The 25,340-nt window shown below is 40.0% G+C and overlaps 2 protein-coding genes across 3 annotated transcripts in view; one reads left to right on the top strand and one right to left on the bottom strand.

Moving 5' to 3' along the window:
- COMMD1 (copper metabolism domain containing 1) overlaps positions 1-1,979 on the bottom strand; it is a 190,889-nt gene extending 188,910 nt beyond the window's left edge. For both annotated transcript variants that reach the window (XM_033938230.1, XM_033938231.1), the window contains exon 1: positions 1,657-1,979. In XM_033938230.1, coding sequence (XP_033794121.1) covers positions 1,657-1,830 — 174 coding nt within the window. In that variant the 5' untranslated portion in view covers positions 1,831-1,979. The remainder of the gene's footprint in view (positions 1-1,656) is intronic.
- Positions 1,980-2,125: 146 nt separating this feature from the next.
- The window catches only part of CCT4 (chaperonin containing TCP1 subunit 4), a 122,281-nt gene continuing 99,066 nt past the window's right edge, over positions 2,126-25,340 (top strand). The window contains exons 1-5 of the mRNA XM_033938228.1: positions 2,126-2,402; positions 6,383-6,435; positions 9,419-9,508; positions 9,776-9,884; positions 24,065-24,207. Of these exons, the coding sequence (XP_033794119.1) occupies positions 2,279-2,402; positions 6,383-6,435; positions 9,419-9,508; positions 9,776-9,884; positions 24,065-24,207 (519 nt within the window). The 5' untranslated portion in view covers positions 2,126-2,278. The remainder of the gene's footprint in view (positions 2,403-6,382; positions 6,436-9,418; positions 9,509-9,775; positions 9,885-24,064; positions 24,208-25,340) is intronic.

Here is a 25,340-nt window from a genome sequence, read left to right as displayed (position 1 = left end):
CCTGCCATTTCTCTCCCTCCCTCACCCTCACCTTATGTGCTGAATTTTTCTTCTCCCAGCGGCACACTTTCAACAAGTTGCGCACGAGCGCGTCTGCTTCAGTTGAATCCTCCTCTGATGCAACCGGAAACAGGAAGTTGTGTCAGAGGAGAAGATTCAATTGAAGCAGCCACGCGCATGCAACTTGTTGAAAGCGTGCCGCTGGGAGAACAATTAGGCACATAAGGTGAAGGGAAGGAGGGAGGGAGATGGTGGAACATGGTGATTGGGCGGGAGGGGGCTGCTGGACCACGCGATCCTTTGTAAGGAAAAATAAATTTGAGTTTCAAGGTTTGAAACTCAAATTTCTTTTTTCTTACAAAGGTTTTTTACTATTTCAGACCTCTTTTACAGAAATCAATACTGATTTTTAATTGAATGTCACTCAAAACCACTTGCCAAACGCGTGCTATTGATCGCTGCACAGAGAAGATGCATTTTCATTTAGCCCCATAGGATCTAGGGCAGGCAAAATATGAAGTAACATCTGCGTATGAATCCAACCCTTGCACAAATGAGCCTTTCTATGGCAGAAGAAGAATTCAGGAAGACTAAATACTTTAAGGGGGTGGGGGGGAAGGTGTTTTTAAATTTTCTTTCTCCAGGCATAAATCCATTTTTATTGTAGAACTACCTGCATGGCCCTTTTTTCATAAGGTAGATCTTTGGTATTTCTGCAGCAAGATTTAGAAAATTCTGTAGCAATTCAATAGCACATTTGCATACATTTTTTACATATTTTATGAGGGGTGGAAGGGAGTCCAGTAAGGTGCCTCTCCCATCTGCAGGATAGTAATAGATTTTTCCAATGGGGGAGCGCCTATTTGGTACATTTCCTTGTTTGGAAAGTAGGGAGCACATGGGACCAGATGGTTTGCAGGGATGGGATGGGGACTGAGCTTGCGGGGAAGGGGATGAGCTCACGGAGCGGAGACAGGGACAAATTTTTTCCCCATGTCTTTCTCTACTTCAGACCACCACAGAGTAGTTTAACTTCAAGTGGCTTAAATCCTCATTGATCCTGCTGAAGTTATATAATCTTTTTAAAAGTTTTATATTTTTTTCTTATTTATTCATAGTCAGAATTACAGGTACTTAGCTTTTTAGTATCTGCCCCCACTGTCAGTTGGCATGCTAGGGAATGTGTATTCCAGAAAAAGGACGACAGATTGAGACATCCAGGGTTTACTTCCATTGCTTTCAATGGAAGCAAAACCCAGATATTTCAATTTGTCCTCCTTACTTCCATTGAAAACCCGGATGTCTGAATCCAGCCTCCTTTTTCTGGAGCCATATGGTAACCCTATAAACATATATATTCAGCATCACTTCCTATACACATCAGTTTCCTAAATATATGTAGTAAGTGTTGGTGCCTGGGCTTAACAAAATTATCACACTGGCTCACTATTTAACCATTAGTTAAGAAGAAAAAATACCTTTATATCATCTACATTTTTATTGTAGCATACTCTGCTCTTCTACACATTCCACCTAACAGATCATTTACCCGATAAGAGCACTTCAATTTCTCAAATAAAAACACCCTCTCCACTAGTTTTCGCTGTCGCTCCATATATTATTACAAAAGAGGAGTCTTCAGAGTTGTCCCTGTACCTTAAACACACCCCTCATCTTGTCCATCAGCGCCCGGAACTCATGCGGAGACAGCTGAGGGTAGAGCTCTTGTTGAAGGAACTCCTCACTGATCTCCGGGTTGCTGAAATAGGTGCACTGTGCAATTCCGTTCAGCAGGGCACTCAAAGATTTAGAGCTATCCAGTTCAGCCATGATGACAAGTCACGTGAGAGCTCATCACGCGAGCCAGTCAATTACTATACAGTACACGGGTCTGCTAGTTTCAAACTTAGGCTCCAGGGCTAGTAAGCGCATGCGTAAGAGTGCAGTCACTGGGTGCTTCGGCTGGGGTGCTAGGGCAGACTACGTTAAGAATGAAATGAGATCCTTGTTTTACCTTATTCCATCTTTATCTTATGTAGCCGATGACTTGAGAAGCATGACTGCGTAAAAAAAAAAAAAAAAAAAAAATTCAGGCGCTACTAAAGACGCCAGTTTTACGTCATCAGTCCCTGCTGCAGCCTGTATTAGGTCCTCTTACAAGCGGTGTTTGGATTCTGGAAGCTTCTTGACAGTGAGAATCACTGCCTTAAAGAATCTGTAGGCATCCGTTTCTTAGTAATCGGTGTTGGTCTTTGGTTACCGGCTCTAGAACAAAGAGATGCCAGAAAACGTTTCGCCTAAAGGGCTGGCGGTTCCTGCCGCTGGAGCCAAAAGTAGGGGCGCTTATCAGGATCGGGACAAACCGGCTCAGATCCGATTCAGCAATATCTCGGCGGGCAAAGGTAAGGAGAAGTGCCGAGCTTTTTAATTTTCAGACTCGGAGAGGATCTATCCAATTGGAGGAAATATATATATATTTTTTCTCTCGGACAATAGTTAAACTCTAAACGCATTGCCGGAGGTTGTGGTAAGAGCGGATAGCGTAGATGGTTTTAAGAAATTTGATTGCAGCGCTATATTTGGACAATTTCCTGGAGGAAAAGTCCATAGTCTGTCATTGAGAAAACCATGGTGGAAGCTACTGCTTGCCCTGGATCGGTAGCATGAATGTTGCTACTCCTTGGGTTTTGGGTAGGTAGGTACTACTGACCTGGATTGGCCTCCGTGAGAATGAGCCTGATGGGACCATTGGCCTGAGTAAGACTATTCTTATGTTCACAATCTATTGCTTTAAGATCGAGAAGGAAGAAGAATTGGAGATGTTATTTGTCAGGAAATTTTCTGATGACCCGTCAACTCCACCCATTCCCCTAAAAAAAAAAAAATTCAGATACGTATTTTAGTAGAAGTAGCTGAACTGATGTGGCCTGTATATGGTGTAGCTGCATTAAGTTTTGGCTGGTATAAAGAGGTAAATCTGGGTATAGTAAGCCCCTGTATGTGCAAATTGGGACCAGTAAGGCCTAACTTGATCTAACTCTTGTAAAACGCATTTATTCCTTGCAGAGAACTGCAGTGTGTAAGATATTGTACTGTATTGTATGTCTGAAAAAAAAAAGCTGCTAGTTAAAATCGGGAATACTCTTGTTGGAAATATTTTCATGAGCTGGTATTTATTCACCCTCCTACACTATGGAGAAATCCACCATTCTGAAGGTAAAATATTTTCTGTGAGACTCCCAAGATTTTTTCAGAGCCCAGAAAATAAAATTGTAAGAGGAAAAGTATATGTTGAAAATTATTTCTAGTGAGTTCTCATTATTTATGGCTCATTATTTTGTGTAACTGTCATACTGGCAGAAGTATAGTGGAATATTGTCCTGTAATTGGTCCTCCGAGTGTATCCCAGAATGCACCAGGAAGGGACTTAAGGCCTTCATTGGCTCAGGCACCTATGCCCCCCCTATAGAGTTAGGCATTGTCAGCAGCAGTTTCTTTTTAGTTTTAACTGGGGAATTTGAACATCTTTTTTGTGTGAACCAAAAATCATTCAGCTCTGAATTGTTGATCTTGTGACAAACTAGTATCACTTTGGCAGATATATACAGACTCCTGAGGCAGGCGGAAGCGCTGAAGCATGGCTCATGTCAGGCCATATAATAAAACTTCGTTCAATAGCTCTGCAATCAAATTTGATAATCACTTGTTTTAGGATTCTCAGAATACCAACCAAGCAATAAGCTCAGCGTGGCATCACTCCTCATTAATCCATTGTAATGAGTGATTCTTTCATCTTAAATTTACTATAAACTTCCTCAAAGTCAATTTAGTCCTTATTAATTCAACTGATTCAATTTTTATTGCATTATAAATGACTTAGCTTTTGTAGTGTTGTAATTATATTGCAACAGCCCCCGCTGGAGAGAGGTGAGGACATCCTGGATGCTGGACCTCAAGTTGGGGGGGGGGGGGGAGAGGAAGGGCATGGATACCGGTCCACAAGTTGGGGGGGGGTACATGGTAGAGAGAGTGACAAAGTCCAGAATGGGAAGGAAGGAAAATATTCTTAGCCAGTAGAGAGAGGAGGAGAGAGATGCCAGACTATAGGGGCTAAGGATGAGATTTAGTTTGCGAAAGAGAGGTAGGATTTAGAGCAGGGGTCTCGAAGTCTCTCCTTGAGTGCCACAGTCCAGTCGGGTTTTCAGGATTTTCCCAATGAATATGCATGAGATCTATGTGCATGCACTGCTTTCAATGCATATTCATTAGGGAAATCCTGAAAATCCAACTGGATTGCGGCCCTCAAGGAGGGACTTTGAGATCCCTGATTTAGAGGGAGACAGTTTCAGTTTGAGTGAGAGAGGGAACCGAGGATGCTAGAACCTGAGAAAGGAAAAGGCAGGTATGTCTCATATCACGGGGGGGGGGGGGGGGTGTCGGTCTGAGGGAGAGAGGCTAAACCAACACGGAGAGAAGGAGGAGATGGGAACATGGATGATAGACTACAATTTGGTGGGGAGGGAACATGGATGGTAGGCCCATGGGAGAGGGGAGAGGGCAGGGGACATGGATGCTGCACTACAAGTGGAGGGGGGTGGAGGAGGAGACATGAATGCTAGCTGTGTAGGAGGAGAGGGGAGGGAACCTGGATGCTGGACCTGTAAGTAGAGGGGAAAGGGAGTGAGAAGGAAACCCAGGCCAGAAAGGGGGGTGAGAAGAAAGAGATGCTTCTCTGTAGAGAGAGGGAGAGAGATATGCCAGACCTTGGGGAGTAAGGAAGGGATTCAGGGTGCAAGCAAAAGAGATGGTGGGTGGGGTGAGGGTACATGGACCTGCAAGTGTGGGGGGCATGGTAGAAAGAGACCAAGTCCAGAAAGGGAATGGGAAGGGAAGAAGAGATTCTTAGCCAGGGGAAAGAGAGAGAGAGAGAGATGCAAGACTATGGGGGCCAAGGAGGGGATTCAGGGTGCAAGTGAGAGAGGGGTGAAGTTTAGAGTGCGACAGAACTACAGTTGGAGTGAGAGAGGGAACTGAGGAGGCTGGAACCTGAGAAAGGAAAAGACAGGAAGGAGTTTCAGGCTTCAGGAAGGAGAGTTCTACACAAAACTACAAATAAACTTGCAGAGTTTTGAACTATTGTGCACTGAATTTTCAAAACATTTGTGCAGAATTCTGCCAGGAGTAGATTATGCATGTCCTTATTAATTCATATGTAAAATTCTGCAGACAGTAATCACATAAGTAGATACTGAAGACCTGTGTCGGAGGAGATGCAGGTACACTCACATACTGCTTATGAGGGTGGTTTGAAAAGTTTGTGAAATAGCAAGTTAAACAATGTAGTCTCCATCAAGGGCTATACACTTAGTCCAGCGAGTTTCCAGTTGTTTTTTTTTTTTTGTAAGCTATGTCACCAAAAAACTGGAAACTCACTGGACTAAGGGTATAGCCCTTGATGAAGACTATGTTGTTTAACTTGCTATTTTACCAAACCTTTTTCAAACCACCCTTGTACTTTGCAGAAGCTTGTTTTGATGAGGCGTTTGATATGTGCATATCTTTATTAGAGTTTTTTGTTGCTCGTTAAGATGATGTAATGTATCGAGGCATGATCAATGTAGATTTTGTAATTGAAAAGGATTTCTTCCATCTTAGTGCTGATAAGAAAATGCTTAATAAATGATGATGCCTTTTGTCCCTTCTGATCTCTGCTAAAAAAAAAATAAATTCCAAACTCTATTGTGTTTTTCTGTTTTTAAAACCTGTATAATCTTTTTATGACCCAGTTTTACTCCCCCTTTTTTTTTTTTTTTTACAAAAGCGTTTTTTAGCGCCAGCTTGTGCGCTGAAGGCTCTGCACTTTTCCCGGCACTCAGTGAGTTCCTATGACGATAGCATTGTAAATATGAGGGAAATTGAGATTTCCTGCATTCAGTGGTATTGGGTTCTAAATTAGAGAATGACACATTGACAAATTTATCTCCATCCCCACAGGAACTCAATTTTCCTGCCCCATCCCCATGCGTTATGTTGCTGTCCCTGCTCCTGCCCCTGCCCCATTCCTGTAAGCTCTGCCATAACCGCACAAGCCTTGAACACGTATGATTTTAAAGTGTTTGAAATTTGTGCAGATGAGGACAGAGCTTGCAGGAATGGGGCAGGGACACGAAAAGAACTCACGGGGATGGGAAAATTAGTCCCCCGTCTCATTCTGTATTGAAAATGAACTTCATAGATAGATGACCCTAATAGTCCTTATTTGTTTTAACTCTTTGCTTTGTGTGTTGGTGCTTGTTTATCATGACTGAATAAACCTGTCCAAATCTGAGAATACTGTAAACTTCTTGTGTATCTAGAAATAATAGGAACTGGTTTCTTTCAGCTGTTGCTGATGCCATTAGAACAAGCCTTGGACCAAAAGGAATGGACAAAATGGTGAGGAGTTACCTATAAATGTGTTCCTTTTTAATAACTGCACAATTAATTCCTCCCCCCCTCCATCTGGGTGAGAAGAAATCAAAATGATTTAAGGAGATGATGATATGCCCCCCCAACACCTCTTTCTCCATCTATGACGTTCCTACCCCTTGCTAGCCTGTTATCCTGAAAGTGAGTTGATCTGAAATAGCAGTGCCCTGTCAGCCCTATGATGGATGGTTATGTTAGATTTAGAGGAGAAAGTTGGGGTGGCTCTGCTGCCACTCTGTTAGGCAAGACTAGACCTGGAATGGCAGTGTAAGCAGTGCAGCAAAAAGCTTCTGGAGTCAATAAAAAAAATCCTGACAACTGCACATACACAAAGAACCATTAGTGGTACTTTACTTGCATGGCTCCAATAAATGTAGGGACTGAGAGGGGCACAACTGGGACTTTGGGAAGTTGACCTCGAACCTCAGACGCTGAAGGAAGATAATAGTCTGACGGGTCGCTGAGATAATCTTGGGGGTATGCGGGCTGCTTGTTGGGGGTAAGCAGCCTGGCCGCCAGCGAAGGATATTCCCTGCCTGCTCATCCTTCGAAGCCGCCGCTGAGGATCCCTCCTTCCCTCCCACTGAAGCCGCTGCCGGGGATCTCTATTCCCCTTAAGTCAACCCATAGGGCTTCCCTCCGATTTTGGAGCTGATGTCCGAGGAAAACTTTACGGGTCAGTGGGAGGAGGGGGGTTCCAAGTTACTTCCTTATTCGAGCTGCACTCTCCTTCTGCCTTCAGCGGATATTGTTGCAGGGACACACAGGCAGCATTCTCACGCTGCATGTAGCTGACCCGGAAACCTCTTCGATGTCAGAGCTGACTTTGGAGGGAAGGCTTGTGTGTCAGTCATGTGCAGCGTGTGAATGCTGCCTACGCGTCCCTGCAATGATAATCGCTGAAGGGAGGAGTAAGTGCGGCTCAAACAAGTAAAAGGACATGGTATTTCTGGGACAAAGGGTGAAAGGAAGGGGTGTGATTTTGGGACAAAGGCAGGGAGGCAAAGGAGGACACAAACTCGATACAGAAGGAAGGTAGGGGACATGAACATGGGGCACAGGAGGGAGGAAGGGGGCACTAATTTGGGACATAGGAGGGAGGGAATAGAAAGGGAAAATTGTTGGGCATAAGTATGTGAGTGAGAGGGGAAAAAATGATGCACATGGGGAAAGGAAGAAAGGAAAATTGGGCGTAGAGAGAGAGGAGTGAGGTAGAGATGCATGGGGAATAGAAGGATGAGAGGGAGAAATGTTGGATATGGTAGAGAGGGAACTGAGGGACAGATTGAAAGATGCAAGGGGGAGGAATGTTGCACATAGTGATGGAGGGAGAGATGTGGTATTGTTCTGGAGATGGGTGATAGTAAGAAAAATGGGCATGGGGCTGGTGGGCAGTGGTGAAAAATGCACATGATCCAGGGATGAGAGGGAGAGAAATGTTGGATGTAGCAGTAGAGAGGGTAGGAGAGATGCCTGGATCTCTCGAGACAGATGAACAATAGAGAGGGAGACTTGTTGCCAATAGAGGGTGGAGAAGAGAGGAAGAAAAGTTGGACTTGTGGAAGGACAGAGAGATGTTAGTTGATGAAGGAAATGAGGTCTGGAGGAGAGGAAGTGTGCAGGAGACAGAAAGTGTTGAACTCATGGAGAGAGAGAGTGAGAGATGGATGGGGAGGGCAGAAAGGAGGGAAAGAGAAATATCACACTTTGGGGAGAGGGCAGAGAGCCCCTACTGACTTCTAAAAATGAGACCCCCCCCAAGAGTGGTGTAGTAAGCGGAGGGGGGGGCACCCCAGGCGCCATCTTGATGAGGTGCAGGCCTGTTCTCCTCTCCCCCCCCCGCTCCTTCAACACCCATCCCACTGCCATGCATGCTGCTTCCCTTCCCCCATACCTCTGTAACGCTCCTGGCGTGAGCAGTAACCCCCAAAGCTGCCCGCCCCCAGGCCCGCCTAGTTCCGCCCATCCCCGCCCCTGTTCCCACCCTAGCCCTGCCCCCTCTCCAAGTTGAACTCATGGAGGGAGAGATGTTGGTTGGGGGGAATGAGGACTGGAGGAGAGGAAGTGTGCAGGAGGTGGAGAGGAAGTGTGCAGGAGGCAGAGAGAAAGAGATGTTGGATTGGTGGAAAGGAGGGAGAAATGTTGGATCTGCCAGTAGAAGGAGTGGGAGAGATGCACCCTGGATATCTCTTTCTCCACTCCCTTTGCAGCAAGGGAGGGAATGAGAGAGAGAGGGAGACATGTTCCTAATGGGGTTGGCAGAGAGAGGAAGAAAAGTTGGACTCATGGAGGGACAAAGAGAGATGTTGGTTGGGGAATGGAATGAGGTCTTGAGGAGAGAAAGTGTGCAGGAGGCAGAAATAAATAAATATTGGACGCACAGTCAGAAGGAAATGCAACCAGAGACTCATGAAATTACCAGACAACAAAGGTAGGAAAAATGATTTTATTTTCAATTTAGTGATCGAAATATTAGTTTTGAGAATTTATATCTGCTGTGTATATATTGCACTATATTTATTTTTCTATAGTTGTTCCTGAGGTGACATTGCATGTTTTAAAGTTATTTGCCTTGACCTCTTTGGGGGAAAAAAGTAATATAAACGATGATATACATTTTCTCTGCATACAGTGTGTTTTTTTTTTTTTTGTTGTTGTTTTAAATTTTCTAATTTACCAATATGTATTGATAAGATTATATTGTGTGTATATGAAAAATGAATGGAAGAAATTGCATTGCAAGTAGTACTATTATTATAGGTGTGTGGTTTGGGACAGAGCCTGGGTAGAGGTACTCATTTGATATTTATTAGACTTAGGAGGTACTTGGCTTGAAGAAGTTGAGAAACACTGGCTTAAGGGGTGCAGATGATTTTTCATGTGATCCAGATTTTTAAATGCCATACATTTCTGAAGATCTGTAGTCATTTAGAGAGATGTATTTTTCCAGATCCAAGATGGGAAAGGAGATGTGACCATTACAAATGATGGTGCCACTATTCTGAAGCAAATGCAAGTTCTGCACCCAGCAGCCAAAATGGTAGGTTTATTTTCCTGAATGTAGTATGTGAATGTAAACCTCATTTTAACGTTCAGGGCATATAGCACAAAATCTAGCATGTTAATCTCCCTTCCAAACTCACCCTTTATTACTCCCTTTAGCCAGATCACAAACAGACATAAATCTGTTTTAGATCCATAGCTTATCTCGCGTTTAGTCAAGGCATCCTTCTTACTCTGATATTTTGTCTCTTTTCTATCCTAATAGATGGTGATTTGATTCTTATAGTCTTTTTGTTTTCTTTAGTTGGTGGAGTTATCCAAAGCACAAGATATTGAAGCTGGAGATGGCACTACATCTGTTGTTGTTATTGCTGGTGCTCTGTTAGATGCCTGCTCAAAACTGCTTCAAAAGGGTATGTTTTTAACTTGTTCTCACTGATAATTTTGTGGAAAGGATGGAATATGACCTATGTTACAGTAAATTGTTTTTAAGTCATGCACTATAATTGTAGAATACTACTAAGATGTTAGAATTCTATAGTGGTGGGACAGGGAAGGGATGTAGGGAGGAGGATTGAAATTGTAAAACTGAATAATTTAAATGTTGGTAGATCATATGTATTTTTATTGGCTATGTTCATTTATGTTTAAGCAGTTTTTATTAAATTGTCAAATAATGTTACATATCTGTTCAATAGTATTTAGCAAAGATGGGTAATTCCATGTCAGATGGTCCAATTTCAAGGACCAGAAATTGATGAAATTTTTTCAGGGAATATGTTGAGACTTCTAATGAAGATATCCCGTTTTGAGGCATGATCACAACTAAGTCCAGTTAGGGGCCACTTTTTTGTATCCACGGAAGATACTAAAAAGATGTCAAACTTTGGATTCAGGTAATATAACCAACATTTGGTCATCCAGGATAAAAGCCACATTTCTATGACAACTTTTTAGGCTGAATCCAAACTTACTGCTGGGTCAGTCCATGTCAACTGTACAAGTGGTCCCCACCTTACCATCTTCAATTTTAATTAAACTTGGCATGTAGGTACCCAGCAAAGTTTCAACCCCTAAAACCTAAAATTCATGTAGTAAGTGGTGCTTAAGTAGAGGCCTTAAAATTTTTGTGCGTGTCATACAAAACAAATGGGCAACTTCAAGGGCCTCCTGTACACAGAGTATTGCTAACATCAGCCTGAAATTTAGGGCTCCTTTTACGAAGGTGCGCTAGCGTTTTTAGCGCACGCACCGGATTAGCATGCGCTAGCCGAAAAACTACCGCGTGCTCAAGAGGAGGCAGCAGTGGCTAGCACACGGGGCATTTTAGCATGCTCTATTCCACACGTTAAGGCCCTAACAAACCTTCGTAAAAGGAGCCCTTAGTCTACTAGTGCAATTTTGTGTACTTAATAAGCTTTTAGAGTTTTAAAAGTCTAGATTAAACGCTTTTCTGATGCCTCAGTGCCAAAGTTGGCCAAAAACTCAGTTTGCTAATTTTTGGCTTCATTTTTGAGGTGCCATAGATTTGTAACAAATTTAAGTGGTGACTTCTTGCTTGGTACACCTGCTCAACTATTGATTACTGTTCATCTATGAAAATTTCAAGTCCTGCTTTCATTTATTTGCAAAGATATTGCAAGTCAAACAGAGTAGCAAAAATATTAACAAATTTTACCCATCTTTGAAGCCTTGTATTTAATTTTTGACACCAGCAATCACTTTGGTTCAAAAAGCATTGGATAGAGCAACTTTTTGTCTACCAGATGTCAAATTTTCAGGAGAGTGTTTGTTGTTTTTTTTTGTACAGAAAAGAAATTTTTATTGAATTATGGTTAGTCAAAGCAGCATAACTTGAACTATTTGAAAGTACCATATTTTCGAAAGTGGGTGGAGCAAACATACAATTTTTAAACCCCCCTGTATTGTTTTAAAACACCCTGCCGCTGTCATAATAGTACCTGATGGTCATTGTGTATCCCTCACTCGCTAGTGGCACGGAGGTCAGCTGTCATTCAGAAAGCAGTGTGGGGCCAGGTGGGAGCATGGAAAGCTCGCTCCTGACCTGTGCGATGCTGACCAGGAAATAGAACAAGATAGCCATCGAGGGAGCTATTTAAAAAGGTACCGGGCGGATAATTTAAAATTACTGGGGGGATGATTTAAAAAGAATCAGATAATAATATTAAATATTGAACTAAGGTCAGTACTGGGCAGACTTGCATGGTCTATGTCTGTATATGGCCGTTTGGGGGAGGGTGGGCTGGGGAGGACTTCAATGGCTGGGAGGGTGTAGATGGGCTGGAGTAGGTTTTGACAGAGATTTTGGCAGTTGGAACCCAAGCACAGTACCGGGTACAATTTTGGATTCTTGCACAGAAATAGCTAAGAAGAAAAAAAAATTAAATTGGGAGACTGATTGGACCATTTGGGTCTTTATCTGCCATCATCTACTATGTTACTATGGTACTGGGGGTGTAAAAAAATTGTTTGTCAACTGGGACAGATCCTCCTGTCCCGGCCTACCACTAGACCACCAGACGGGGGACAGGGTACAGAGCCTGGCATTGTAAAAAATTGTTAGTTGGCTGGGACGGATCCCTCCTGTCCTGGCCTACCACTAGACCACCAGAGGGGGGACAGGTGCAGAGCCTGGCATGGAGAATATGGTTCAGAATGTTTTGTGTTTTTTTTTTTTTCTTGTTTTCCTCCTCTAAATCTAGGGTACGTTTTATGGAGCGAAAAATATGGTATTCTGTATCGCTTGGTAGATCGGTATACAGTACTCCCCCCGATATTCGCAGGGACTTCCGTTCCAATCAGGAGCTGCTTTGACGCGCATCGTACATTTTTTTTTTTTGTTTGACATTTTTGATTGGAGGGTGCGTGCGTTCTCCTATGTCTGGTTGTGGTGGTTTAAATTAGTCGGCTGTTCCAGTAGGCTGGGCTGTCTCCGTTTATGGCTTTGAATAGAAGGCAGTAGAATTTGAAAAGTATTCTTGCTTGTATTGGGAGCCAGTGTGAGTCGAGATATGCCGCTGTGATGTGGTCGTATTTCCTCAGTGAGTGGAATGCACTCATTTGTGTATGCTGTGCACATCAGAACGTTAAGCAGCATAGTTGAGGATGACTATAAGGACTTAATGGGAAAACCAGTTTGCAATTTGGAATCGAAAAATTGTATGCTCCACAGGTGTGATGAGTGTCCTAGTAAAGGTGTACTTGAAACTTACCTTTTCAGTGAATACAAGGATATTGATCCTGAAGAAATGATTGAATTCAAGCAGTGGATCCAAACAGATCGTGCAACTCTAGATGTGAAACAAATGGAAGTCAAATATTTTATAGCTGTGCTTGCTGAAAAGATTACAGATCTTTCAATACATCGTTACATTACATACATTACATTTTGAAAAATCAAGCACATTACTTGAAAACAGTCAAAAAAAATTTAAATCCTGATGAACTTGTTACTCTAATGGATTTTGCTGAAAACTATTCCTTTGTTCAGGATGCTGTTCAGCCAATTGTCTATTTCCACTTTAACAATGAAATTCAATGCATGAGTGTTTGTATCTTTAGTGACAGCTTAAGGCATGATACAACGGCAGTACACGATTTTTGGAAAAGTTTATTCTTCACATAAAAAGCTTACTTTCTGCCAATGTTAAGCATATAAAATATTTCAGTGATGGCTCTACTGCACAATACAAAAACATTAAAAACTTTGTTAATCTCTGCTATCACTATTCTGACTTTGGTATTCATTAGAGAGTGACACGGGGAAAAAATTTTGTCCCTGTCCCCGCGACAACTGTAACCCCATCACTGCGACCATTGTCCCCGCAGCATCCATACAAACCTCAGTACTGCAATATTTAGCTTATTCCTTCCTTATAAATCAAAGTTCTGGCTGCTGCACTGGAGAAAAAGATGTTCAGCTGGCAGGGCTTTGTTTATAAATTTTTATCAACACAACTAATGTACTACTGTATCCTAAAAGAAAATAAAGAAATTTTTTTTCTACCTTTGTTCTCTGGTTTCTGCTTTCCTCATCTTCTCCTCATTCAGTTCCTTCCATCCACTGTCTGCCTTCATTCTGCATCTTCCATTTGCCCTGTTACTGTGCCTTTCCCTTCCATCTCTCTCTCTCCCCAATTGGTTTGGCACCTATCTTCTTCCCTCCGCACCCCCCGTAGTCAGGCATCTGTCTTCTTCCCTTCCAGTGCCTTCTCCCCATTTTCTGTTCCCCATTTCCCTTCAGCACCGGTTCTTTTACACCGCCCTTCAGCACCCCTTGTGCGGTCCGAACATTTCACTCCCTCCCTCCCTCCCTCTTACCTTCGTGACGTGTTTTACTTTACAGTGTAATTTGTTCAAGCCGCCGGAGCCTGCCTGAAGTCGCTTGCATCTGCAGGCGGAAGCTTCTCCTGTGATGTAAACGAGAGGACGCCAAAAATAAGTGCTCCCTGTTGGAACCCTTGAGAAAGCCTGTTTAGGCAAAATGGGTCCCGTCGGGCATACAATTGTTGGGGCAAGCAAATTATACTACAATAAAGGATAAGTAAAAAATGAATTACCAGCTGTTGATTGTTTTTATGACTTCTAAAGGATAAAGTATCATAAAGAAGAAAGTCTTCTACATGTTGAATAAGAAATTCTACAGATTTGATGATTTAACCCTGATGAGTGAGGGTATTTTGTATTGCAAACCATAAAGAGACCCACTTAAGGCTTGGGAACCTTGGCTAAGGAACCCACCCACCCATGGCTGAACTTGCCTGGCTATTGAGTGTGACCTCTTGGCGATGGGGTTGTCAGTTTGAATAAACTGGCAGTGGTTAAACCACCTTGGACCAACGCAGGTTTTGACAATATTTTAATAACTATTAAATATATATGTAGTATGCTTAACACTATTCCTTTACTACTAACCAACATTCTTAGCGCCTGGCAGTCTTTAGCCTTGTGCCACAATTGTTTTAAAACAAACAGTAAATTATGTGTGGTGTAAAGTTCTTTCATAGTTCAACTTGAATATTTGAAGATCCCTCCAATGACAAATACAGTACTTTTAAATAGTTAGTTAACACTGCTGAGACTCTCTGAATTCAATTGCAAATTTCTTCCCCATACAAAAAAACATCCTCCTGAAAATTTGATATCTGGTAGAGAAAAAAGTTGCTCTATCCAATGCTTTTTAAACCGAAGTGATTGCTGGTGTCAGAACTGAAATACAATATGGATGGTAATTATTACTTAATGGATGCTAATTTAGGGCTGAAATGAATTTTTAAGATAGACTGTTATAGAACATGTTACTTACTTAAGATAATTATTAATTAATGATAGTCAAAATAATGAAATTTAAATGGTTGTGTTCTGTGGGAAATATTCATGGATGGCATATAGGATAGGGAGGGTATAGAAATGGTGATAAAATGAAATTAATGGGTAAAGGGAATGTTCTAATGAATTATTTTATTTCTATAAAGATATTTGGAAGGTAGTAAAGAAATGTTTAATATTTTAATGTACTAAGGAATAGATAAAGTTTTTTTTTGAAAAGTTTTAAAAAATGAATGGGGGTGGTTTTATTCTCAATTGTGTTGGTAAAGATGGAATTATTCATACTGTTAAATTAAATTGTGGGTTTATTTCTTTAAAGGTTCTGATTGGGGAGGTAAAAGATAAAATGGCCTGGGGGGAGGGATATTGTAATTGCTAATCCTATGCGTGCTCCAAGGCAGTCATTTTATTTGGAGGGAGGGATTTTTTTAAATTAGGGTTTGGATGTGCAGGGGAAATATAAATTTACTGAATTATTGGTGGGTATTGTGGTATCTTTTGTGGTCCCTTTTTACTATAATATAATGGATTTAAAATTTTTTTCATTAACTGTTAATGGCCTCAATCATCCAATTAAAAGAAAAAAAAGCTTTCTTTTCTGAAACAGAATGCAGATATATGTTAAATCCAAGAGACACACTTGTTGGCCTTAGAATCTAAAAAATTAGAAGGGGGTTGGGTAAAGCATTGTTTTTTTTGCCCCTGTTGTAGGGAAAAAGGCTGGTATAGCTATTCTGGTAAATAAGAGATGTACAGCTATATTTAAACTGATTGCTGCAGATCCCTTGGGAAGATGGTTACATGTGGACATGAACATGGGAAATACTACGTTGGCGCTTTTTAATGTATATGCCCCTAATTTGAATCAAAGTGAATTTTTCAAAGCTCTACAGAAGTTGATATTATCACTGGCTGCTTCTACTTTAGTAGTTATAAACAAAACAGACTGACTCTGTAACAGTAACACAACCCCAGAGGAGGACTCGTTTTACAAAAAGTTGAGCTCAGAGATATAAAACTCTGAAGAGGGAGAGGTAACCCCCTCTTAGGGAAAGAGTTTATCTTCCAATCATTGCTTCATAATTGTGACAAACGAGCCCAACTCCAAGGTATGAGAGTTTTAACTATGTATATATCTCAGTGTGGATGCAATGTGCATTCAACAGACTTTCAAAAAAGAATAAATATTCTGCATTCAGGTAAGCACTAGAGTTTTCAGCACTTTAGTAGTGGCAGGGGATTTTAATGCTCTTATGGATCCTTTGATGGATAAAAAACCTAGTGAAATCATTAGGATTAGATAATCTAGTGCAGTCTTGTGATTTGAAAGATATATGGTGAATACTTCATTTTAATGAACGGGAATTTTCTTTTTGCTCCCATGTTCACAAATCTTTTTCAAGATTATATTTTTGTTTCAGATCAATTAGTTCAGCAGGTAACACAAGCTTCCATAGATCCAATTATTTTGTCTGATCATGGAGGGGTGTGGATTGAATTAAAAATTGCTGAACAGGATAATAGTAGACCTGTATGGAGATTCGATAATACATTGCTTGCGGATTCAAATTTTATTGAGGAATTTCAATTAAAAATTAATGAGTATTTCCAAATTAATTCCTCAGAGGAAGTCTCTTTGGAAACTTTATGGGATGCATTTAAAGCAACCATGAGAGGACAAATTATTTCATATTCAGCATATATTAGAAAACAGCTTAAAATAAATTTTTTTAATTTGGAACAAGAAATTAAGGTCTTAGAATCAAAATTGATTGAAAAATGGGAACAAATTACTTTACAGGCTCTTTTGAAAGCTAAGTGTAAGTATAATGAGATTCTTCGCAATTGGTTAGGAAAGAATTGTTTTCTCAGCAGGCCTTGTATTATGGAAACTCAAATAAGGCGGGAAGATAATTGGCAAATTATCTCAAAGTGAAAAAAAGAAAGAAAAAAATTATTGGAATTAAAGATGACAGAAGATTTTCATAAGAACATAAGCAATGCCTCCGCTGGGTCAGACCTGGGGTCCATTGTGCCCAGCAGCCCGCTCACGCAGCGGCCTAACAGGTCCAGGACCTGTGTAGTAATCCTCTATCTATACCAGTGGTTCCCAAACCCTGTCCTGGAGGACCCCCAGCCAGTCGGGTTTTCAAGATATCCCTAATGAATATGCATGAGAGAGATTTGCATTCCTGTCGCTTCCATTATATGCAAATCTCTCTTATGCATATTCATTAGGGATATCTTGAAAACCCGACTGCCTGGGGGTCCTCCAGGACAAGGTTTGAGAACCACTGATCTATACCCTTCTATCCCCTTTTTCAGCAGGAAATTATCCAATCCTTTCTTAAACCCTGGTACCGTACTCTACCCTATTACATCCTCTGGAAGCGCATTCCAGGTGTCCACCACACGTTGGGTAAAGAAGAACTTCCTAGCATTCATTTTGAATCTGTCCCCTTTCAATTTTTCAAAATGCCCTCTTGTTCTTTTATTTGAAAGTTTGAAGAATCTGTCCCTCTCTACTCTTTCTATGCCCTTGATGATCTTGTAAGTCTCTATCATATCCCCTCTAAGTCTCCTCTTCTCCAGGGAAAAGAGACCCAGTTTCTCCAATCTCTCAGCGTATGAAAGGTTTTCCATCCCTTTAATCAGACATGTCGCTCTCCTCTGAACTCTCTTGAGTAACGCCATATCCTTAAGGTACGGTGACCAATATTGGACGCAGTATTCCAGATGCGGGCGCACCATCGCCTGATACAACGGCAGGATGACTTCTTTCGTCCTGGTTGTAATACCCTTCTTGATTATACCTAGCATTCTATTCGCTCTCTTAGCAGCCGCTGCGCACTGTACCGTCTGCTTCATTGTCATGTCCACCATTACCTCCAAGTCCCTTTCTTGGGTACTCTCATTCAATAACATCCCTCCCATCGTGTAATTGTACCTCGGGTTTCTGCTTCCTACATGCAATACTTTACACTTCTCAACGTTGAACTTCATCTGCCATCTCGTCGCCCATTTCCCTAGTTTGTCCAAGTCTCTTTGCAATTCTTCGCAGTCCTCCTTTGTCCGAGCTCCATTAAATAATTTGGTGTCATCCACAAATTTTATTATCTCACACTTCGTCCCTATTTCTAGATCATTTATGAATATATTAAATAGCAGCGGCCCGAGCACCGAGCCCTGCGGAACACCACTCGTGACCTTCCTCCAGTCTGAGTAGTGGCCCTTCACCCCTACCCTCTGTTTCCTACCCTCTCAAATTCTCTAATTGGACCTATATTAAAACAATTTCTAAGTTTTTATAAAGCTTTATATTCTTCTGAGCCTTATTTAGATAAGGAAAAAGATGGTTTAGAGTTTTTTTAATTAATTGAGGGACCAAAAATTCCTGCGCATATAAAAAGAAGTTTGGAAGAGCCTATATCGCCAAAAGAATTACAAACAGGTTTGAAATCCCTTAGAGTTGGATCCGCTCCAGGTGGTGATGATTTTATGGTAGAGTTTTATAGATCATTTCAAAATACCCTTTTACCACATCTATTAAATTTATATCAGGCTCAACTAACTAATGGTTGCATTACAGGTATTATGGCAGAATCTTTAACTATAGTTTTGCCAAAGCCAAATAAAGATCCTATGTTGGTTTCAAATTACAGGCCTATTTCTGTAATCAATGTAGATGGAAAACTATTGGCTAAGTTATTAGCTTTACGCTTGGCTAAGGCTCTCCCTTATATCATTGGTATGCACCAAATGGGGTTCATTGCTCAGAGACATTCCTCAAATAACACTAGGCTAGCTTTTCATATGTTAAACTTAACAAAAGCTTTGAAAGATCCGGCTTTCTCTGTATCCTTGGATGCAGAGAAGGCCTTCGATCGTGTGGAATGGACCTTTATGTACCAAGCAATGGATTGGTTTGGTATTGGTTCGGGATTTATATGGATGATTCAAACTTTGAATAACTCCCCTCCTGCTAGACTATATATTAATAACAATTTTTCAGAATGTTTTGGTCTGCAGAGAGGTGTTAGACAGGGTTGTCCTTTGTCTCCTTTGCTTTTTGATATTGTATTTAGAACCCTTGTTGTTAGCTATTCAGCAGGCGATGGAGATACAGGGTATTCCTTACACAGGTCGGGAATACATGGTCTCAGCTTATGCAGATGACATATTGCTTCATTTGAGGAATCCTGAAACAACCATTCCACATTTGCTGGAATTAAAAGAGAAATTTAGGAAATTTTCAGGATGCAAAATAAATTGGAGTAAATCAGAAATTCTTTCACTAAATGTTCATTGTACAAAAGGATTATTTGATTAATTTCCTTTACTTTGGAAAGAAGAGGGAATGAAATATTTAGGCATTTGGGTAAAAAATATGCTGGACGAGACAATGAAAGTGAATGAAAATTTTTTATTGCAAAAGGTCACAGAAATGTGTGAGCAATGGAACCCATTACATCTTCCTTGGTGGGGGAGAGTTTAAACTATAAAAATGATGATTTTACCTGTGGTTTGTTACTAGATGAATGTTACCAGTGTTTTTCCAGGGTCCTTTTATAAAAAATTGAATAGTATTCTTACAAAATGTATTTAGCTGGGTAAAATCGCAAGAATTGCTCTAGTATCTTTACAAAAGCCAATCATGGGGGGGGGGGGGGTAAATTTTCCTAATTTTTATAGGTATCATCAATCCTATATTTTGCATCAGGGTATGTATTGGATCCTTAGCAAAACAAAAACTACACCTCACTTAGTGTGAAGAGGAAATTGTATTGGTAATATGGCTGAATCTCTAAACTAAGATATGCCACAGTGTTCGTATCAAATATGTTGTATGTCTTTAATACTTGCTATATTCCGTCATCTTCTATTCATCTCAGAAGTAAGAAAAGCAAATGTCATCTGATGGTTCAATCATTTATTATTCTTTAATCATGCAGAGCTACTAGCATGCCCTGACGGGACCCGTTTCGCCCGTAAAGGGCTTTTTCAAGGGTTCACAGTAGGTGCTGTGCATAGTAATGAAACATACAACAATTTCAATTTTTTATTTTTTATTCTAAATCATATAACATATTATATATCTTAAATTATTATTAAATTATTCAATCTAATTCTTAAATTCATAAATTTTAAATGAAGAACTCTAACTTATGTATTTAAAAAACTATACATTTAAATTCCTCATAAATGTCCTAAGATCTGAATTTATTAAAATACTATTCTCTTATCAAGACCTACTTATATCAAATAATAAATTCATTACTTTTAAACAATTATTAACTTATTCAAAGTTTTAACCTAAATATTAACTCATTTTATACAAAAATGTTTCCAATACCCAAATGGATATAAGAAACATTTTTACACATTAATTAGGTTAAAACTTTGAATAAGTTAATAATTGTTTAAAAGTAATGAATTTATTATTTGATATAAGTAGGTCTTGATAAGAGAATAGTATTTTAATAAATTCGGATCTTAGTACATTTTTGAGGAATTTAAATGTATAGTTTTTTTAAATACATAAGTTAGAGTTCTTCATTTAAAATTTATGAATTTAAGAATTAGATTGAATAATTTAAGATATATAATATGTTATATGATTTAGAATAGGGATTTGATTAATAATAGTTAACGCCGCCTTAATATATGTGAATAGAGATACAATTTATTATAATTATTATATATTTAATGTATGTCTTTGTAAAAAATTGAAATTGTTGTATGTTTCATTACTATGCAGAGTACCTACTGTGAACCCTTGAAAAAGCCCTTTACGGGCGAAACGGGTCCCGTCGGGGCATGCTAGTAACTCTGCATGATTAAAGAATAATAAATGATTGAACCATCAGATGACATTTGCTTGTCTTACTTCTGAGATGAATAGAAGATGACGGAATATAGCAAGTATTAAAGACATACAATATATTTGATACGAACACTGTGGCATATCTCAGTTTAGAGATTCAGCCATATTACCAATACAATTTCCTCTTCACACTAAGTGAGGTGTAGTTTTTGTTTTGCTAAAGCTTGAATAACCTCACTTTCATCTTTGTAATATATTATGTATTGGATCCTCCCAGAGCTCATGGAAAAGTTCCCAGACTGGTTGACATTGGAATGGCAACTCATGTTTCCTTTTGAGATTAAGCCATGTTCTCAGTATTAAGATGCCTAGGTTATGTAAAGAAAATAGAATATTAGTAGATACATAGAAAACGTTAAGACATGTTAATAACTTAACACCTATTTCAATTCTTAAATCAACATATCAGGCCCTATGGCTAAACTCCAAGATTCAAATTGGTGGATTTAAGGTCATCTGGAAATATTGGATGAAGGCAGGTATACGCACTTTAGATGATGATATTTCTAATGGTGAGCTGCTTGATTTTTCACAATTGCAACACAAATATGGTCTTAATAAATCACAAAATTATAAGTGGTTGCAATTGAAGCAGGCCATTCAGGTAGGGTTCCGTGAATGGAAAAATCTTAGTGATCAGTATAGTTTGCCGTTCTTGTATTTCCAGGTGGATTTTCTGGGACACCAGGCTGCTCAGTGGTACAAATTGATATTGGGATTTATGAATAAAAAACCCAAAAATGGTCTTAGGGATATTTGGAGTATTGAGATTAAGCATCAAATTAATACATCTCAATGGCCACAAAATTGGTCTTGGAGAATGAGATGTACAGTCTCTGCATCTATGAGACAAACCTGTTTTTTTCTGTTGCATAGAGCAGTTTGGACCCCAGTTCGTTTACAGAAGTTAGATAGCTCTAAGTCAAATAGATGCTGGCACTGTCATCTCGAAGCTGGGACATTAGATCATTTGTTATTCTATTGTTCATTGATTCTTACATAAGAACATAAACAATGCCTCCGCTGGGTCAGACCTGAGGTCCATCGTGCCCAGCAGTCCGCTCACGCGGCAGCCGAACAGGTCCAGGACCTGTATAGTAATCCTCTATCTATATCCCTCTATCCCCTTTTCCAGCAGGAAATTGTCCAATCCTTTCTTGAACCCCAGTACCGTACTCTGCCCTATTACGCCCTCTGGAAGTGCATTCCAGGTGTACACCACACGTTGGGTAAAGAAGAACTTCCTAGCATTCGTTTTGAATCTGTCCCCTTTCAATTTTTCAAAATGCCCTCTTGTTCTTTTATTTGAAAGTTTGAAGAATCTGTCCCTCTCTACTCTCTCTATGCCCTTCATGATCTTGTAAGTCTCTATCATATCCCCTCTAAGTCTCCTCTTCTCCAGGTAAAAGAGTCCCAGTTTCTCCAATCTCTCAGCGTATGAAAGGTTTTCCATCCCTTTTATCAGACGTGTCTCTCTCCTCTGAACCCTCTTAAGTAACGCCATATCCTTCTTAAGGTACGGCGACCAATATCGGACGCAGTACTCCAGATGCAGATACAACGGCAGGATAACTTCTTTCGTTCTGGTAGTAATACCCTTCTTGATTATACCTAGCATTCTATTCGCTCTCTTAGCGGTCGCTGCGCACTGTGCCGTCGGCTTCATTGTCATGTCCATCATTACCCCCAAGTCCCTTTCTTGGGTACTCTCATTTAATAACATCCCTCCCATCGTGTAGTTGTACCTCGGGTTTCTGCTTCCCACATGTAATACTTTACATTTCTCAACGTTGAACTTCATCTGCCATCTCTTTCGCCCATTCCCCTAGTTTGTTCAAGTCCCTTTGCAATTCTTCGCAGTCCTCTTTAGTCTGAGCTCCACTAAATAGTTTGTTGTCGTCCGCAAATTTTATTATCTCACACTTTGTCCCTGTTTCTAGATCATTTATGAATCTATTAAATAGCAGCGGCCCGAGCACCGAGCCCTGTGGGACACCACTCTTGACCCTCCTTGGAAATTAATATGGGGTCAAATAAATTGTATATTGGAAAATCCAGTGGCATTATCGTATGATACTGTGATGTTTGGCATGTCAATGAGGGCTAAGAGTCAAATATCATCTAAGAATAACAGGCTCTTACTTATTATGACAGGGGTTGCCATACAACAGATTACGAGAAATTGGAAGAGACTTAATTACAGTTTCTAGTGGAACTCTTTATGTCACATTTATAAAATGGAAAGGATAATAGCTACACAGCAAGGGAATTTTAGAAAATTTCAGGAGATTTGGGAGCCATTAACATAACATTGTAATGAGTGAATAATGTATTCCCCTTAAAATGCACATCCAAGTTTGGGGAGAGGGGGGAAGGGATTTTATGGTTTGAATATTAAATAAGGATTATTGGAATGGGGTTTATGTGTAGGTTTCTTGAATTTAAGGAATGTAATTGATTGGGGGGGATAAATTCTGATGGATGTTAACAATATTAAGTGTTGTATTGGAGATCAAAATGATTTAAATGCTGTTACACTTATTGTAAGTTTTTTAAAAATGAATAAAGAATTTGAAAAAAAACCAAACTGAAATACAAGGCTGCAAAAATGGGTAAAATTTATTGTTAATATTTTTGCTGCTCTGTTTGACTTGTAATATCTTTGCAAATAAATGAAAGCAGACCTGAAAATTTTCACAGATGGATAACAATCAGTAGTTGAGCAGGTGTACCAAGTGAGTAGAAACCGTTAAAATGTGTTACAAAATCTATGGCACCCCAAAGATGAAGCCAAAAATTAACAAATTGAGTTTTTGACCAACTTTGGCACTGAGGCATTAGAAGAGCACTTTTGAATCTCTAAAAGCTTATTAAGTACAAAAAAGTTGTACACGTATATTAAATTTCTGGCTGATGTTAGTAATACTGTGTGTGAAGTTGTCCATTTGTTTCGTACGACATGCACAAAAATTTTAGGGCCTCTACTTAGGCACCTCTTACTACATGAATTTATTGTTTTCAAGGCTGAAACTTTGCAGGGCTTAGTTTTTCAAGCCAGAGCATCTTTGTACCAAGTTTCATTGAAATTGGAGATGGTATGGTGGAGATCATTCTGAAAATTTGTACAGTTGGTGTGGAATACCCATGCAACATCTTTCTGCTGCAATATGTGTATTCAGGAATAAAATTCTATCATTCAGGACTACTAGACCCATCTACAAGAAGATTATCAAGATAAGAACCTAATCTTTCTCTAAGTTCAGTACTTAACTGAAATCCTTAAAATAGTAATGATTACAAGTTTTTTAGAGGCCAAAATTCACTTGTCTTGTCTCTTTTTTTTTTTTTTTTTTAAACTAGGAATTCATCCCACCACCATTTCTGAGTCATTCCAGAAAGCTCTGGAAAAGGGAACAGAGATTTTATCCAGCATGAGCCAGCCTGTTGAGCTCAGTGACAGAGAAACCTTGCTTAATAGTGCAACAACTTCCCTGAATTCAAAGGTAGACATCAATTTTACATATTTTGAAAGGAAGAATTCAACAAATAGTCGGGGGGGGGAGGGTGTTAAAAGTTTCCAATCAGCAATCTATATGTGAGGGGTTGATTTATTAAGACATACTAAAATTTGGCAATTGTAGTGGGCATAGTTTAATGAACATTAACACTGTTTTGATATAGCTATCATGGTAGCATGCTTTAATAAATTAACATCTTAGTGTGTTTGAGTAGAAACTCTGCTAATAACCTTAGTCCTGGTTCGGAATTGCTATCATTTTCCATTACTATGAAGAAGGAATTCAGTCCTGGTTCGGAATTGCTATCATTTTCCATTACTATGAAGAAGGAATTCAGTCTTGGTGTAAGCAGATTTACAAGGGGATGCTGAAAAGTTCTCATCTCAACCAAGAAAGGAATGACGTGAAGCTATGAAACCCTTAAGTTCAACACACTTGGCACATCATGTATGAAGTTTCTGTAACCCTTTTGAAAAAATACTCTGGTCACTGGAAAACTGCTCCGCTGCTTCAGTCACCTCCGAATCACTCAAAAATTTGTCGCATGGTGCTAAGACATGCAAGACTGCCTAGTGGATATAGTTCTCAGGAGACTTTTTGAAGAAGTTGGACATGAGAAGAGTGCTTCTGCGATATCTGGAGGTAACCAACAAATTTAGACTCTCTGACCATCTGCTTATGCTGACTCATTCGACTAAGCAAGGTGTGCTTGCTTCTAAGGCCACAATTTCCAGATGGATCTGTAAAGCCATTTGTCAGCCTACATTATCCATGGGAAACAGTCCCCTGTTCTGTTATAGTGCATTTGACTAGACATGTGGCTTCATCGTGGGCAGAGGCTAGATCAGTCTCTCCAGCAGAGATTTGTAGGGCGTTGACCTGGTCCACGTGACACACATTTGCAAAGTTTTACAGGGTGGATGTTGCTACACAAGAGGATTCTTCTGACTTTGGGTTCTCAGTGTTACGGGCTGGCACTGTCAGCCTGCTTTAGGTTTCTGAGACTGCTTTTGAACATCCTGCTAGTCCAGAATGGCACTGGAAAAAGAAATACAGTCGTAGAAAAAATTAGGACACCCTATTAAATATTCAGTTATTTCTTAAGAAATGGTCACATC

This window comes from Geotrypetes seraphini, chromosome 3 (assembly GCF_902459505.1).
Source record: "Geotrypetes seraphini chromosome 3, aGeoSer1.1, whole genome shotgun sequence".
Classification (NCBI taxonomy): Eukaryota; Metazoa; Chordata; class Amphibia; order Gymnophiona; family Dermophiidae; genus Geotrypetes; species Geotrypetes seraphini.
Note: the sequence above shows the minus strand (reverse complement) of the source record. Positions and strands in the feature narration are given on the sequence as shown.